Below are 16,155 nucleotides of genomic sequence, written 5' to 3'. Positions count from 1 at the left end.
ATTATTTGGCCTGTCAAAAGCAGTTTGGAAACACTCCCATTTCATAAGTAAAGAGAAGAGTCATATTAACCAGACTCTAAAACAGTAATAAGCAATTCTAAATTATATAATAGCTGTGTCCTTTTTATGACATATAATGTTTTCTAAATACCTAGCAACAAAATTAAGTGTCGAATGAGCTCTGTAAGACAAGCATTTTAGGTTATAAGGAATATTAAGCTTTATTTTTTTGTTTAACTCAAATGAAGCAAGAATGAGACAAAGGAATTTGCCTTCGTTCTAGTAAAGTAGCCACATGGCAAATGGATGCCGGGGAAAATTAGCCTAAATAAAAAAAGAAGTGAAAGAAGAATCAGCAGTATCTATTTGTTAATTATTTGGGCAACTACTTTCCTCAGGATATAAACCAACTCTCTTCTACAAAGGGAAAGAAAAACTTCCCCCAAATGAAAAATCAGGCTCACAAACAGATCATGTGGCCCACATGGAAGAGTGAGACTACTTCTGAAGATGACAGAACCAAAGCCCAGCCCCACGCATCCATATAGACTCTGAAGTTAATTCTCAAGATAGCTATACTGCTCAAAAACTAAAATTGGTTTCCTTAGTTACTAAAACCACAACCAATAAAGAAAGACTCAGTATCTTCTAAATACATCCAGTTTAAAACAGATTCTAAATCCACATGGTCAGCAATTAATTCACACCTAAGTTTTTGTGGGCGTATACACGTTTAAAAATCTTTCCATACAGTATCTCCACTTTAAACAATTCCATCTTTCTTTAGAAGCGGCCATATTTTTTTTAGACTTAGCATTTCTAAAACAAGCTATTGATAAACTAATTTAACAAAATCTCACAGAATTCTGTATATGAAGTAAAGTGGGTGACAGATTCTTTACAACTGTCATTTCTAAATATATTTTCTTGTATAGCATGTGAGCTCTAAGTATGCTTCTAAGACCTTAGCTGCCATCAGAGAAAGACTAATTAGCAACAACAGCTAATTAGCTTATTAAACTGTAAAAAGTTAGTAGACAAGTTCAAACAGAATGTATTCTTCTAGAAAGCTTGTATCAAGAGAAATGATATGATTCGCAATAAAACCAAAAGGAAATAAATTTTTTGTTTTAGTCTCCTCATTTTCCATATGCATAAGGTCAAAGTGAATGACAAGATTTACTGATTTAAAAAATATATATATACATATATAGTCTTAACATATATAACTAGTGTGGGTCTCATCATAAGCAAAGGTGCAGCTGTCTTTAGTAGCCAGCCCCTTGGAGAAAGTGGGTATAAAAGATTATTGTCGTTTTAAGGAAAAAAGATAGAGACTTAAGGTGATGGAAAGAGTATCAAAATGAGAGAACAGGAAAACATAAATAAGAAAGTTACCCTCAATATTGGAATGAATATAACTGAATTTCAGCTCTCTATTTGAAAAATAAAATTTCAGAAAGGCTCTTGATGTTTATTTATTGAAAAGAAAGAATGTACCTTCTTTTAAAAGAACTAGCTTGATTTTTTTCAAAGAAACCAAATTTTTAACGTATTTTAAAAGGTTCCGATTAGCTTTCAAAAATGTAAAAAAAAAAAAAAGTCTCTCTTACTTCATTTTTAAAAAGGTTAAATTTAGGAAATATGGAGGAATAGAATAGAAAAATAGAAGAGCAGAAAGGAAGAAGTGTCTGATTCAATCTCTCTACTGACCTCTCGAGAGAAATCAGACTGAAGAGAAGAAAGCACCTTTAATATCTTCACCGGCTGAGGTGTCACAGCAGAAGCAGGACTAGTCAGTTTTTATCGACTTGGGGGGGTATGAGAAAATACCCAGTAGTGCTGAGGGAATAAGCAAGAGGAAACAGATCATATTTCAATAACAAATGCCATTTAATTTATACATATACACAGTACTTCTCTAGCCCTTTTGTGAAAAAGGTGTGGATGTATCTAACATTGCTGTGTGTGAATGCACAAGAAAAATATTAAGGCCAAAGTGATGAATTACATACCAGGTAAAGAATGTATGAAGGCCCAGACATCATCAACTGTCCATATAGATGGCTCTGTTTGTGCAACTGGTAGCAAGTCACTGTTCTCAGGCATTTTCCGAATTCTCACATCCCGAAGCTCACGTTCTCTTTCCCGCTCACTCTGCCTGCGTAGACGAGTTGTCATAGCAGAGGGCACAGAATCTTCATGAGAAGCCAAGTCTTCTTCTGCAGATGGATAAGTAATTGGAAGCTGGAAAATGTAGTACAAGCAAAATACAGCATTGCACTTTCCTTGCATTTCTGAAAAGGGTATTTTACATTGAAGCAAGGTTTATACAGACCTGCCTAAGCATATGTTCTCTTGCTGCCCCATCAGGGCCACTTGGACGACGGCCACGATGCCCAAGACTTTGATTATCAGGCTTACGATTCCAACGACTAAGTGCAAATTTTTTAGAACAGCTAACATTGTACCTAAGAAATTCAAATAAGAAAAAATATTTAATGATATATGGGACAATCCATTTAGTATTTAATTGCGACTTTAAAGTGCAACTGTGAATACATCATTAATGAATGTAAGACCTCATATAATAACTATACTGTTCAATGGATTTACTTATGCTAAGAGGTCAAAAAATGGGCTCTGTGTATATCATAATATATCTCTCAGTATAATACTGGACATCTACAACAAAATATTGTATTTTTTCCTGATTACAGCATGACAGTGGGAAACTTCCTGCAAAACGCAGAGGATAACCAATTTTCACAGCAGCAAAAAAAAAAAAAAAAAAAAAAAAGGAAGCTTCCAAAAGAAAAAGAAGTTATGTAGTATCTAAATGTTTATTCAAACTGATTTTTCTAAGTAATAACTTCCAAAGAGACATTAATTTTTAAAAGTTTAATATACTAGGGAGAAGATCTCAAGCAGCTAACAAAAGATTTTTCAAATATTAAATCAAAGAACGAAAATGTAAAGTGGAGACTTTAAAGTTATACAAGAAATTCATTGCTCTCACTATTCAGAAAATTTCGAAGTACATAACTCTTTAAAGGTTTTCTTTTATCAAAATAGATCGCCTAGTATTTTTGAACATAGACCTTTATAAGACATGATGACAGCTTAAAAAAATCCTATGTCTTTTAATGGATCCTAAAGCCCTGGAACGAGGACTGGCAAACTTTTTCTACGAAGGACCAGATGGTAAATATTTTAATTTTCATGGGCCATACAAGTTTCTGTCACAACTACCCACCTCTGCCATTGTAGTGTGAAAGCAGCCATTGAAAATATTGGGTCGGGCACGGTGGCTCACACCTGTAATCCCAGCACTTTGAGAGGCCAAGGTGGGTGGATTACTTGAGCTCCAGAGTTGAAGACCAATAAATGGCAAGACCAGTTCAAGGCCAACACGGTGAAAACCCATCTCTACCAAATATACAAAAACTAGCCAGGTGTGCTTGCACACACCTGTAGTCCCAGCTACTTAGAAGGCTAAGGTGGGTGGATGGCTTGAGCCCAGGAGGCCAAGGTTGCAGTGACCTGTGATAGCACCACTGCACCCAGCATAGGTGACAGAGCTGGACCCTAACTCAAAACAATAAAAATAAATTTAAAAAATAAAAAATAAATAGAAAATATTGTATGAGCATAGTTGTGTTCTAGTAAAACTTTCAGTAACAGTAACAGTAAAATTTGAATTCCACAAATTTTCATGTATCACAAAATATTATTTTGATTTTTTTCCCCAACAAACTAAAAATTTCAAAATCATCCTTAGCTCACGAGCCCATACAAAAAAATGAACAATAGGAAAGACTTGGCCTGGGTGGGAGTTTGCCAACCTTTCCCCCTAGAAAGAAGAGTGAGAAGAAATGATCTAAGAAACAAATTTCTGAAAAGCTATGCAAAGGCTAGGAAAAATATATGCAGTTTCATTTTTACATATATGAAACTGCCTTTGTAACTTATTTTCAAAAATCTGTTTTGTAGAGATGGGGGTCTCACTATGTTGCCCAGGTTGGTCTCAAACTCCTGGGCTCAAGCAATCTTCCCACCTCAGGCTCCCAAAGTGCTGGGATTACAGGCATGTGGCACCACACCCAGCCTTCAAAATTCTTTTGCTCCAAGAAAGTTACAAGAATAAATCCCAATTAACTTTGCTATTGCTAACTATTCTAGAACCAGTATGCTGACACCACAACAAATTCTTCTTACCTACATTTTATAAAGATATCAAGAGGTGGAAATAAAAAGTACTATGATAATGAATATGCTATTTTTCCCATAAAAATATAAGTATCTTGATAGCCAATTCATTTTACCCTAAAACAATTCAAGATCCTGCTGTGTTCATAATGTGCTCATTTGTGGGCTCAGCAATGTAGGTTTCTGATTTTCATTTATATCAACTGACAAAACTTCTTTATCCGTTAAGGAAAGAACAGGAAAGAGAGGCTAGCTTTATACTTGATATTTTGTCCCTAAATATTTAGCTTTCCAAGACAGCTAGGCAGACATGTAAATGGCAATGGTTCTTCCCCGACCTAATCTCCCTCTCTCATCCACATTTCCCTATGTTAGGGCCCCTACCCTGCTAAAGAGATTCATTGAAAGACTACTAATGTGACAACTCAGCATTCATCTCTAAGAGAAGACCAATGGCAGCATTAAGTGTCCTCAAATATTTTTAAATAGTTAAGAAGTTTAAAATATTCTGAAAGGGAGTCCTTTCCCCAAGTTTTTAGAGTTTTTAAATCACTCAGAATCAGATAACCATTGTTCTTTCTTGCAGTATATGCAAACTAGAAAATTCAAGTTTAAATATGAGTTACATAATTTTGATTATTGGTTTATCAGTAACATCAAAGCATATTTGAAAAACAGACTGACAACCAAAACAATGAACCCAATTTTGGAGGAAAACACTTCTATTATTTAACTTAAGTTTTACTAAGTATATTTTGGAAATAACCCATATGAAATAAAATGTTCAAGTAAGAAATTCCTTTGATGTATACAATTATATTAATTTTTTCATGAGGTTAAAGTTATTTATTTTTTATGGATGCATAATAGATGTACATAGTTTTAGGGTATGTGTGATAATTTAATACATTCATATAATCAGAAAAGATCAAATCAGTGTGCTTGGGATATTCACACCTTAAACATTTGTCTTTTTTTCATGTCAGAACCATTCCAATTCTGCTCTTCTACCTATTTTGAAATACAGTACAAGCTATAGTCATCCTATTGAAGATCTTAAATCCTTTGAGAGAATAATTATCTTTTTGAACAGAGAACCAATTTCAAAATAGTGTGCATACACTTCAACTTAAGTGGTAAGTATCTGTATTACTAGGATTTATTATTAGAATTAGGGTGGGGTTCTTTTTTAACATAAACCAAACTTGGGAATTATACGATTAATGAAGAGACTAAACATTTATTTTGTTATTAATACTATTTATCAGCCAGGCGTGGTGGCTCACACATGTAATCCCAGCACTTTGGGAGGCCGAGGCAGGCGGATCACCTGAGGTTAGGAATTTGAGACCAGCCTGGCGAACATGGTGAAACCCCATCTCTACTAAAAATACAAAAATTAGCTGGGCATGGTGGCAGGTGCCTGTAATCCCAGCTACTCATGAGGCTGAGGCAGGAGAATCTCTTGAAGCCAGGTGGTGGAGGTTGCGGTGAGCCGAGACTACACCACTGCACTCCAGACTGGGCCACAGAGTGACACGCTGTATTAAAAAAAAAAAACACTACTTATCTATAATAATGACTATTGAAAATACTAATTCAGAAAAGACAAGTATTTTGCTGTCTTTGTTAACAATGTGGGGAATTTATACTATAGCTGTCCCATTAGAAATCTAAAATAAATAGAATATGATTCAAACAAATGAAAACATTTTAAAACAACACAAAGTAAATCAAAGTATTTCAATAATGATAAAACAGCTGATAAAACAAACACTGTTTTTGACACTTTAAGGACTAGTATTATATAATATCCTGATCATTTCATTGGAGGGATTCTCCTAAATATATTCTTACCATCAGGAAATTACTACCTTAATATTAGATTATACTGTACAATTAAGTATTATGAATACGTAATTTTTGGAAAGAAAAATCTAATAACCAAATACTAGGTGGCTCCAGATACTGCCTATTTGTATTATTCTTCTATATAATAACAACTAGGTTTCTTCTATAATACTACATATTAAAATATCTACAGTTATCCTTGGCAAGCTATTCAAGGGTTTTTTGGTTTTGTTGCAATGGCTATTTATCTGTCCTTTGGGAAATTCAAGAGCATAGAAATACCTTTTGGCACATGACATAGTGCAGAATCGTTTTGACCGCAAAAATTCATTAGCATATCCCATTTTCCCACAGAATTCACACTTGAGCAACTCACTGTCCATTTCTTCTAATGTCTCTAAAAAAGAAGGAAACAAAGGAAAAAAAGGTTCCAAAAATTTAATTATGCAAATTTTCTTTTAGTCTATACTTCGGTTGGATACTGCTAGGAAACCAATGGCCCTTTAACTTTTCAATCCACAGGCACTCTCGTGGGGCAAAAGCCTTCAAAACACAACTACTGCTACTAATTCCCTCTTGCTTCTGCATAAAAATTACAAGGAATTCCTTTCTATATAAATAAGCATAGCATTTTAAAAGGTTCATCTTGCTTACAATCCATCTAAAATGTACAAAAAATTTTGTAAACACTGGGAGAGAAATGAAGGTGAATAACATAGGCACTACCCTCCAGAAGGAACACTTTCAAAAAGCTGAGTGTGGGATATGAATTTTGATAAATTGCACTGTGGAGATACATAGCAGGGAACCCTTAATTCTAACTGGAGAGAATAAAGATGGCTTCAAAAGGTGAAATTTTGATATGTCTGATTTTACAGGAGCATGTAAAATAATTAACTCTCTTGAAGATCTGCAATATATGATAAAATATATAAAGATGTATATATCAGGAGGCTGAGGCAGAAGAATGGTTTTAGATAAGGAGTTTGAAACCAGCGTGGGCAGCACAGCTAGACCCCATCTCATTCATACATATATATACATACGTAAAATTCTTTAAAAATATGCATATATCTAATTATAAAACAATTCCTTTTAGTTATATTGCATTAAAATAAAAATAACTAGGCTTAAAAATCACAGTTTCATAATTTCCAATCACTGATGCTTTTTTTCATCATGCTTTTTTTCAACTTAATGGGTGCTCCCTATTAACTCAGAATGTCCTTCTTCCACCCTACATATGTAACCATTTTCAGGCAATAACACAGAGCACAAAGAACCTTCCATCCTAAATCCTGGGGTATTCAGCAGGAGTCACCCATAAGCAAACAACTTAATCTTCACGAACCACAATTTTCTCATCTGTAAAATGGGGTTTATAATACATTTCCCAAAGAATTGAAGTGACAATTATATGTGTGCCCAAAAGGTAGTAGGCATTAAAAGTGATAGTTCCATTTCCTAATTTCCACATAAGAACTAAAAGGGTAGTATGACATGTAATAAGCGCTCGAGAAATACTTTAGTAAAACTTGTTAAATTCTTAAATCAACCACATTTTGCCATTTTCTTATATCATCATAATTCCTTTCCCAAGTCATATAAAAAATGCAACAAAAGCATTTTACTAAAAAGCATTTTACTTTTACTAACTAAACCTTTTAGCTGTGAACTCCATATGTGTGCGCTATGTTACTCATTTAATAAAGACTAAGATAAATACAGGGATTCAGAAATGCAGACATGGGTGGCATGTACTCAGTAGGCTCAGGTACTCACATTATCCCAGTTTTACTGGGGAAGCAGATCGCAAAGTGCTAAATTAAGTGAAGTAGCAAGAACTACTAAAAAACAAATCGTGAATTAATATTTGACATTGGTGGGGCATCCAAATACATTATCCTGAATAATGAAATCATGACTGACAAGTGACCAGTTTAAGGAAATTCTCAGGACTACCTTCATAAGCAAAAGTCATCAATTTAGTAGCAATGAGGAAGAAACAGTCTGAAAACAAGTAAATTAAAAATTGCTCCTTCCAATGACCTTCCAACGGCCCAGTCAGGAGATCCACCAACACATCCCCCAGACCTGATAACATAATTCCCAGAGGTACTGTTTTTATTTTGTCATGCTTATAATCTGATCTTATTATAATCTGATCTGATTGAAAAGCCTGTAGGGAGATAGAACTTCTTACTTGACCACCACTGCCATTAGTTCCAGCCCTGAAAGAGTCCATTCCTCAAGGTTATTCCAGGAACAGGATATGCTAAAAGCTTTGTTTCAAAGATCTTCTGTTAATTAACATAGCAATGTACAACACCTGATAAAAAGTTAGAATACTTTATGAAGGAGGAGAAGATACCAAATAGAAATGGTTTACAGTTAACCCAACAAAAATAAGAGTATCAGTTTTATTTCTCACAAAGAAGTGAGGAACATTAACAGATTCAAAAATTCTTGTTCAAATGTTCAGTCAGATTTTTAACAAATTTGGTAATATTACCAAGGTCACTCTTTTACATTTATGAATTAAAAAACTGCCAAAAAATTTTTTAAAAACTGCTGATTTAGCTAATAAAAATGGGATTCTATGGCAGAGACAACTGGTAATTCTCCAGCATCCACTCTTTGCTTTTCTCCCATAGTAACAAAACCCTACGAACACAGTCACCCAGATTAAAAACAAGTTTCTGCCCTAGGTGTGGCTGATTTGTAACCAATGGCATATGACCATAATTGCTCACAAATGCCAGGTGGTGCTCCTTCCCCCCATCTCATTGGTTAGAATGTGATCATGAAGATCAGCCATCTTGGAAATAAAAGCAACATTCTATGGATGACAGAGACGTAAGACCCTGGAGCTTGAGTGCCCAATACTAAGGAACTATCACATAAGCCCTGGACTGCTGATCTTTGGGTTATGTCAGAGAAAATTAAATTCTTATCTTCTTTAATAAAATATTATTCTGGATGTCTACTGAAGTGGCCAAACCTGCTTCCTAATCTAGATCCCCCATTTTGTGGCATGAGGGGAAGTTATTTTTTATTTCCCCCAAAGACCTGAAACCACATGAGGATAGCAGCAAAAAGAGGCAATGAGATGGAAATCATAATCAGTCTGATGATATACCAAGGAAGACCATAAGCTACTTAGATGAATCACAATCTACCGGTTATAGAACCAGCCTAAAGAGAACCACAGTTTATCCTTTATATGCTTACCATGAGGTTTTTTATGTTGAAACTATATATACCACTAAAAGCAAAGCCATTTTACATTTTAAATAAGTGACCTCACCATTTTATACTATAGTACTTCCTATAAACAAACACTGAAGTACATAGTAATAGAAACATGAAAATTATAAAGTTACCTTGGGAAATTAAATTAGAAAGTATTTAAAATTTTAGCATGTTTTATATAAACATTTCTCCTGTATGAAATATAGTATCTTTACATCTTCCTTTCCTTACTCTGATATCATATCCTGCTGAACTACCCACTTGCCTTGAGAACATCAGTCCTTTCCTTCCTCTTCCCACCATGACTACAGGTGTCAATTACATGCAAAACTTATACATACATTCTACAGATGGCCAACAAAGTTTCCAAAAACACTCCTTTATTCATATCACCTGCCTAAAAATCTTCAGTAACTATCCGCCCAGCTTCAAACCATCCACCTAACTTCAAACTTGCTTTCTAATATCCAAGGTTCTCCAGAAACTGACTCTGCCAGTCATACTTTCCACTACTCCTCTAATTCAACCCTTTAGCCCTCTCTTAAAGTTACCTAGCACTTACACATTCTTCATGCACTTACTCTTAGTGTTCTAATCTGAAATGTTCTTGTTGTTTATCTTAAATCTATGCATTAAATCTATGACCCAGCTCAAATCTCATTTTTATAGGAAACTCACCAAACTGGGAATAATCTTAGCCAGTTTTAAAGTTCTAAATTCTTCCTGTCTATATAATTCAGTGTAAATATACCATCTGTAGCTCCTTCATTACCTTTCTGTATGGAGATTCCCTAGATCCCTAGCTCCAAACTACATGAAAAGCTCATGGAGGGAAAGGGGACTGTATTTTACTTCTTTATGTATGTAAAGAATATATACATACATACATATATCTCTCATGTTCTAGAATAGTCTAACACGTACTACATGTCCATTATATTATAAACTGAGGATCATACTGTGTGTGGTAAAGTTTCCTAAGCAGATTTCCATGTTCTTCCTATTATGTACATGGGGGGACACATTATAAATACTTTTTAGCCTAGATCTTTCCTTTATATACATATTGTAGATACAGGCCAAGAAAAAAAGAATGCCTACACATTTTTTTGTTACTTTTCACTTCACATGAGAAATGTTCTCAGATAAAATAGTATGTGTAATTAAAAGACAGTATTTGAGAATTAAATAAAATTAAATTCATAAAAACAAAAGGCACAATACAGACCTTATTTGGATCCTGATTTAACTAAATAACTATAAAAAGACTTTAAAAAAATTAGGGAAATATGAATATGGGCCAGGTATTATATAACACCAAAGAATTATTGTTATGTGTGATATGGCATTATAAGGAAATGTGTATTATTTTGAAAGATACACACTGATATATGTACCAGTGACTATGATTTTCTTTAAAACAGAAAAGAAAAGAAAAGAAAGAAAAGAAAAGAAAAGAGAAAAGAGAGAAAAGTGAGAGAAAAACAGCAAGGGAAAGGGAAGGGAGAAGAACAGAGAAGAGAGGGGAGGGGAGGGGAGAGAAGAGAGTGGGGGTTAGGAATGGAGGAAGGAAAACAAAATGAATGATGAAGCTAATGTGGCAAAATAATGTTGAAATTGGGTGATAATGTTGAGTCTGGGTGATTGGGGATTTATTATATAATTCTAATGAATGTTTTAAAGTTTTCATGGTTAACACTCTTTCAAATTAACACAAATCAAACTGAGCTCAAGTAGTAAAAATCAAATTTTAAACTAGTATACTCTTTGCTGTTCAAATAAGAAGTAAAACGGTGATTAATATGTTGCAACAGTTTATAAAGAACTAACAATGTCAGAGGTGTCATCCTTTTAAGTTAGAAAATCTGTGGTCAAACACATATTCTAGTTTGCTTACCAGCATGCTATATCACTTGATTTAGCGAAGTAAAGGCACATAGTATAGGCTCAATAAATATTTGTAAAGTGAATAAATTAATTTTAATGAAATATATTAATACATTGAGGATAATTACTTAAGACACAAGTGTTAATTCACTACTACAGGGCCTTGACTATTCTAAATGCTACTGCATTAAATTGAACTCTATCACCTGAAGGGTCATGATCAAAATTAAGAGGAACAGTCTCATGAAGATGCTCCTGTAGAATATGGCAATTCAGAAATCTCACCCCAAAAAACAGTAAAAACTTAGCTGCTTTTAAATAGCAAATTCAAAGTATAAAATATCGTTTTCATTTTTTTGGTTTGCTTTCCTTCTGTCATTTTGGATACCACTTGGACTTCTTATTCATTTTATTTTATTTTATTTTATTTATGTTTTGAGACAGAGTCTCGCTCTGTCACCAGACCGGCGTGCAGTGGCACAATTTCGGCTCACTGCAACCTCCGACTCCCTGGTTCAAGCGATTCTCCTGCCTCAGTCTCCAAAGTAGCTGAGATTACAGGTGCACACCACCACGCCCAGCTAATAGATAAATATTTTTTATATATTAAGATATATATTTACATATATATATTTATGTATTAAAATATATAATATATATTAAAATATATTCTATAATATATATTTATATATTGTATATTAAAATATATATATATTTTTAGTACAGATGGGGTTTCACCATGTTGGCCAAGATGGTCTTGATCTCCTGACCTTGTGATGCGCCCGCCTCGGCCTCCCAAATTGCTGGAATTACAGACATGAGCCGCCGTGCCTGGCCTTTTTTTTTTTTTGAGATGGAGTCTTGCTCTGTCACCCAGACAGGAGTGCAGCAGCGCAATCTCAGCTCACTGCAACCTCTGCCACCGGGATTCAGGCAATCCTCCTGCCTCAGCCTCCCAAGTAGCTGGTATTACAGGTGCATGCCACTATACCCGTTTTGTATTTTTAGTAGAGACAGTGTTTCACCATGTTGGTCAGGCTGGTCTCAAACCCCTAAGCTCGAGTGATCTGCCTGCCTCGGCCTCCCAAAGTGTTGGGATTACAGGCATGAGCCACCGTCCCTGGCCTTATTTCATTCTTTATTAGAATAAAGTCTAAATAAAAAAGGAGTTTCCTCACTGAACAAATGTAATCGCCTCTTGAATGAAGAGTATATACTTAACGTAATTATAATATCCACCTGATGTTAAACATCAGAATGCAGAAAGTCTGGAACAAAACAACCCAGAGGCTCTAAAATTTTAAGCAAACTCAGTAAAATACTCATTTGTTACTTAAGTCTACTTTAAAAAAGAAAGAAAACTGATTGTATTGATACTAAAATTCTGAACTGCCTTCTCTCACATATGATGGAACTTTTCCCACCTACACTCCTTCAAAAGTCAAACTGACACTGAAGAAATTAGCACTAATCTTGCTATGTGACCACTGAGAGTTTGATTAGCTTTCCCATTATTTTAGTCAAATGGTGCATTATATGAGAATAAAAGTTGAATATTTCCAGTGAAATTCTGTACAGAATAAAAATCCACATCCTGTTTTAAGCAGTAAAAGTCAAAGTTAAATTAAACGTGTCTTAAGTGAAACCCACAAACCTTCAGCAATCATATCTTCCATCTCTGTGTCAGATGAATTATCTGCGTGTTTTGTATTATTCTGTAGTTCTGGCTGAACACACACTGAATTTATCGCCTGATTATCCAAAAGAGGCCGTTTTTTCACAGGTTGTTCTATTAGCAAAGATGAACGACTCACCTTTAAAAAAGGAGAAACAAAAAAACGAAACAATCTCTAAAAAGACATTCAGAAATAACTTGGTTTATAAAACTCTTGAAATGAAACCTATTTGTGATAATTTACTAGTTCAACTCATCAGATCCATTTATTAAGTGCTTTATTCCTTGGGAAAAGGTGACGCAGTCTGGATGTGAATGGTTTATTTCTGGTCACCAGCAGTACAGCTGCTTCAAAGTCTCTGTTAAATGGAACCTGCTGTCTGAGTTTAGGCAAGTAGTTTTTGGAAAAAAAATCTTAAAATTCAGCAATTCCTTATCTTCAGAACTAATACTAATCATCCAGTTATCCTGCACTGTGAATATTTTGGTAGCTCAATCCAACACTGAAAAACAAAGGCAGTAACTGTCAGTATATGTAGGAGTTGGGTTTTTTTTTTTTTTAACTTTAAAAAGTTTACTCAATTAAGCAATTCTGTCTCAAGTTCTTTGTGGAGACTAATTTTTTTCCTTCATAAATTTAAGGTTTTCTTTTTCTTTCTTTCTTTTTTTTGGAAACGGAGTTTTGCTCTCGTTGCAATGGTGTGATCTTGGCTCACCACAACCTCCACTTCCCGGGTTCAAGCGATTCGCCTATCTCGGCCTCCAAAGCAGCTGGGTTTACAGGCATGTGCCACCACCCCTGGCTTATTTTGTATTTTTAGTAGAGACCAGGTTTCTCCATGTTGATCAGGCTGATCTCGAACTCCCAACCTCAGGTTCCACCTGCCTCAGCCTCCCAAAGTGCTGGGATTACAGGCGTGAGCCACTGTGCCCAGCCAATTTTAGTGTTTTCCATATGAATGTAAGACAAAGAAAAGATCATCAGTAAATTTTGATTTGCCAGTATCCTCAACTAATTAAGATTTTTCATGCACAAAGCTTCTAAGAAAACTAAAATTCAGCCTGTAATCCCAGCACTTTGGGAGGCCGAGACGGGCGGATCACGAGGTCAGGAGATCAAGACCATCCTGGCTAACATGGTGAAACCCCGTCTCTACTAAAAAATACAAAAAACTAGCCGGGCGAGGTGGCGGGCGCCTGTAGTCCCAGCTACTCGGGAGGCTGAGGCAGGAGAATGGCGTGAACCCGGGAGGCAGAGCTTGCAGTGAGCTGAGATCCGGCCACTGCACTCCAGCCTGGGCGACAGAGCGAGACTCCGTCTCAAAAAAAAACAAAAAACAAAAAAAAACTAAAATTCAAAGTGTTTAGGTGATTTGTTTACAAAAATCGAATGAGGACTAGATTTCAAGTCTTCTGAATCCAGTTTAGCAACTTAATCCACTATAATCACAAAGGAAATGGAAAATCTTCAAATATTAACAAATTAACATCAAAATATTCACTTATATTCAGTATACTTGGTTAACTCAGGAATTCTACTTATTTTAGAAATATTTTCAACAAAAACAACTCAGACCAAATATATTCATTGATTCACTGGTGAGCCCTCAGCTAATTTAAAAAACAGAATGACTAGAACATCTTATTCCTCCAGAATGCTGGTTAAATCTCCAATATCTGCCACATATGGGGAACAATAGCTTATTGGATAGAAACTTTTACATTTAACCTTAGAGTATAATCACTCACACAAACTTTTTAAAAATTTTGTTCATGTCAGTTAGATATTTAATATGCCTCAAGTGAAATTAAAATTCATTAAAGTTATTGCTTAAAGAAAAACTCATATTCAATGCTACTAAGGGCATACACTTCTCACAGATGAATAAATTTAAATCATTTTTCCAAAAAATAATTCAGCAATTTATATCAAGTCTTATGAATATCTATGTAATAACTCTATTTCTAAAAATTCATACTAAGAAACTTATTTAAAATGTGAATGATTTATATACAGATATTCCTTTCAGAACTATTTGAACAGTGAAAAAATGGAAACCTAATGTCCAACAATAATGGAAAGATTACATGGATGTTCATAAAGTGAAATTTTATGTAACCTTTCAAAATGTTTCCAATACTATTAATAATATGAGAAAATAAATACTCAAATTTCCTCAAAGAACTGTATGTACAATAATCATCTTGACTATCTATATAACATTTATACATTATATATAAAAACACATATACACTAATACCGCAATACGTATATGTGTATATATACCACAGTATTTGTATATATATACCACAGATGTATTGTGGTGTATATGTACATATACATACTGTGGTATTAATGTGTACTGTGGTATATATATATATATATATATATATACACATATTGTGGTATTAATAGGGATCATTTGCCCTGTACATTTCCCAAATTTTCCATTTAAAACATGTATTAGTTTCATAATGTGAAAGACAAAAGTTATGGCTCTCACTAGTGGTAACAGATAATAATGGCTATGGCTATGAAGTGCCAAGCACCATACGGAATAATTTATGCACATTTAGTTCTCTCGACAACCGTAAGAGCAAAGCACCATCTCCATCTGACGAATAAGCAAATTAAAGATCAGAAAGTTTGAATGACTTGACAAAAGTTACACAGTCAGTATGGAGCAGACGGGAAAAAAGACTCTTCCTCCATCCACTGTATGAGAATTGTTATAGGAAAGCCAAGTTTGACACACACACACACACACACACACACACAGAGGAAACTGAACACAAAAACAACTGACTGGGTAGCTATCTACCACAATGCAAGACTTTCACCCATGAATCTGAAAATCCAGATGACTCAAAAGGCCTTCAAAAAATTTTTCATATTTTTTATATCTGCCTGTCTTTGACATATTTTCCAAGGAAAAATGTTTATCTCTAGATATTAGCATACAACTTATGTACAGCTTAGCCTCAAGTTGTAAGACCTGTAGTGATACAGCACATTCCTTTTGAGTGGAACATTTTAAAGCATTTGAAAAATATGATTGAAGGCTAAAATTTAGGAATAACAAGAAAATATATTGGCTAATTACAAACCATCAATTGGGTAACTTCAGATGATTTAAAATAATACACTTTATGGCCAGGTGCAGTGGGTCACGCCTGTAATCCCAGCACTTTGGGAGGCTGAGGCAGTAGATAACTTGAGGCCAGGAGTTTGAGACCAGCCTGATCAACATGGTGAAAGCCCCTTTTCTGTACCAAAAATA

At 34.7% G+C, this 16,155-nt stretch overlaps 1 protein-coding gene and 1 long non-coding RNA gene across 11 annotated transcripts in view; one reads left to right on the top strand and one right to left on the bottom strand.

Moving 5' to 3' along the window:
- Positions 1–16,155, bottom strand: part of PHC3 (polyhomeotic homolog 3) — a 96,619-nt gene that overhangs the window by 12,845 nt on the left and 67,619 nt on the right. For 7 of the 10 annotated variants that reach the window (XM_023213472.2, XM_023213464.2, XM_023213468.3 and 4 more), the window contains 4 exons: positions 12,854–13,013; positions 6,343–6,457; positions 2,339–2,471; positions 2,016–2,247 (listed from right to left, as the gene is read on the bottom strand). In XM_023213472.2, the coding sequence (XP_023069240.1) occupies positions 2,016–2,247; positions 2,339–2,471; positions 6,343–6,457; positions 12,854–13,013 (640 nt within the window). Of the gene's footprint in view, positions 1–1,713; positions 1,843–2,015; positions 2,248–2,338; positions 2,472–6,342; positions 6,458–12,853; positions 13,014–16,155 lie in introns of those variants that run through there. The other 3 variants (XM_023213473.1, XM_023213474.1, XR_002731887.1) reach the window with 2 other exon arrangements.
- Positions 1,605–16,155, top strand: part of LOC111543492 — a 19,627-nt gene continuing 5,076 nt past the window's right edge. The window contains exons 1-2 of the long non-coding RNA XR_002731888.2: positions 1,605–3,204; positions 5,196–5,345. This is a non-coding gene — a long non-coding RNA (uncharacterized LOC111543492). The remainder of the gene's footprint in view (positions 3,205–5,195; positions 5,346–16,155) is intronic.

The sequence above is a fragment of the Piliocolobus tephrosceles genome, chromosome 2 (assembly GCF_002776525.5).
Source record: "Piliocolobus tephrosceles isolate RC106 chromosome 2, ASM277652v3, whole genome shotgun sequence".
Lineage (NCBI taxonomy): Eukaryota > Metazoa > Chordata > Mammalia > Primates > Cercopithecidae > Piliocolobus > Piliocolobus tephrosceles.
This window is presented reverse-complemented; position numbering and strand designations above follow the sequence as displayed.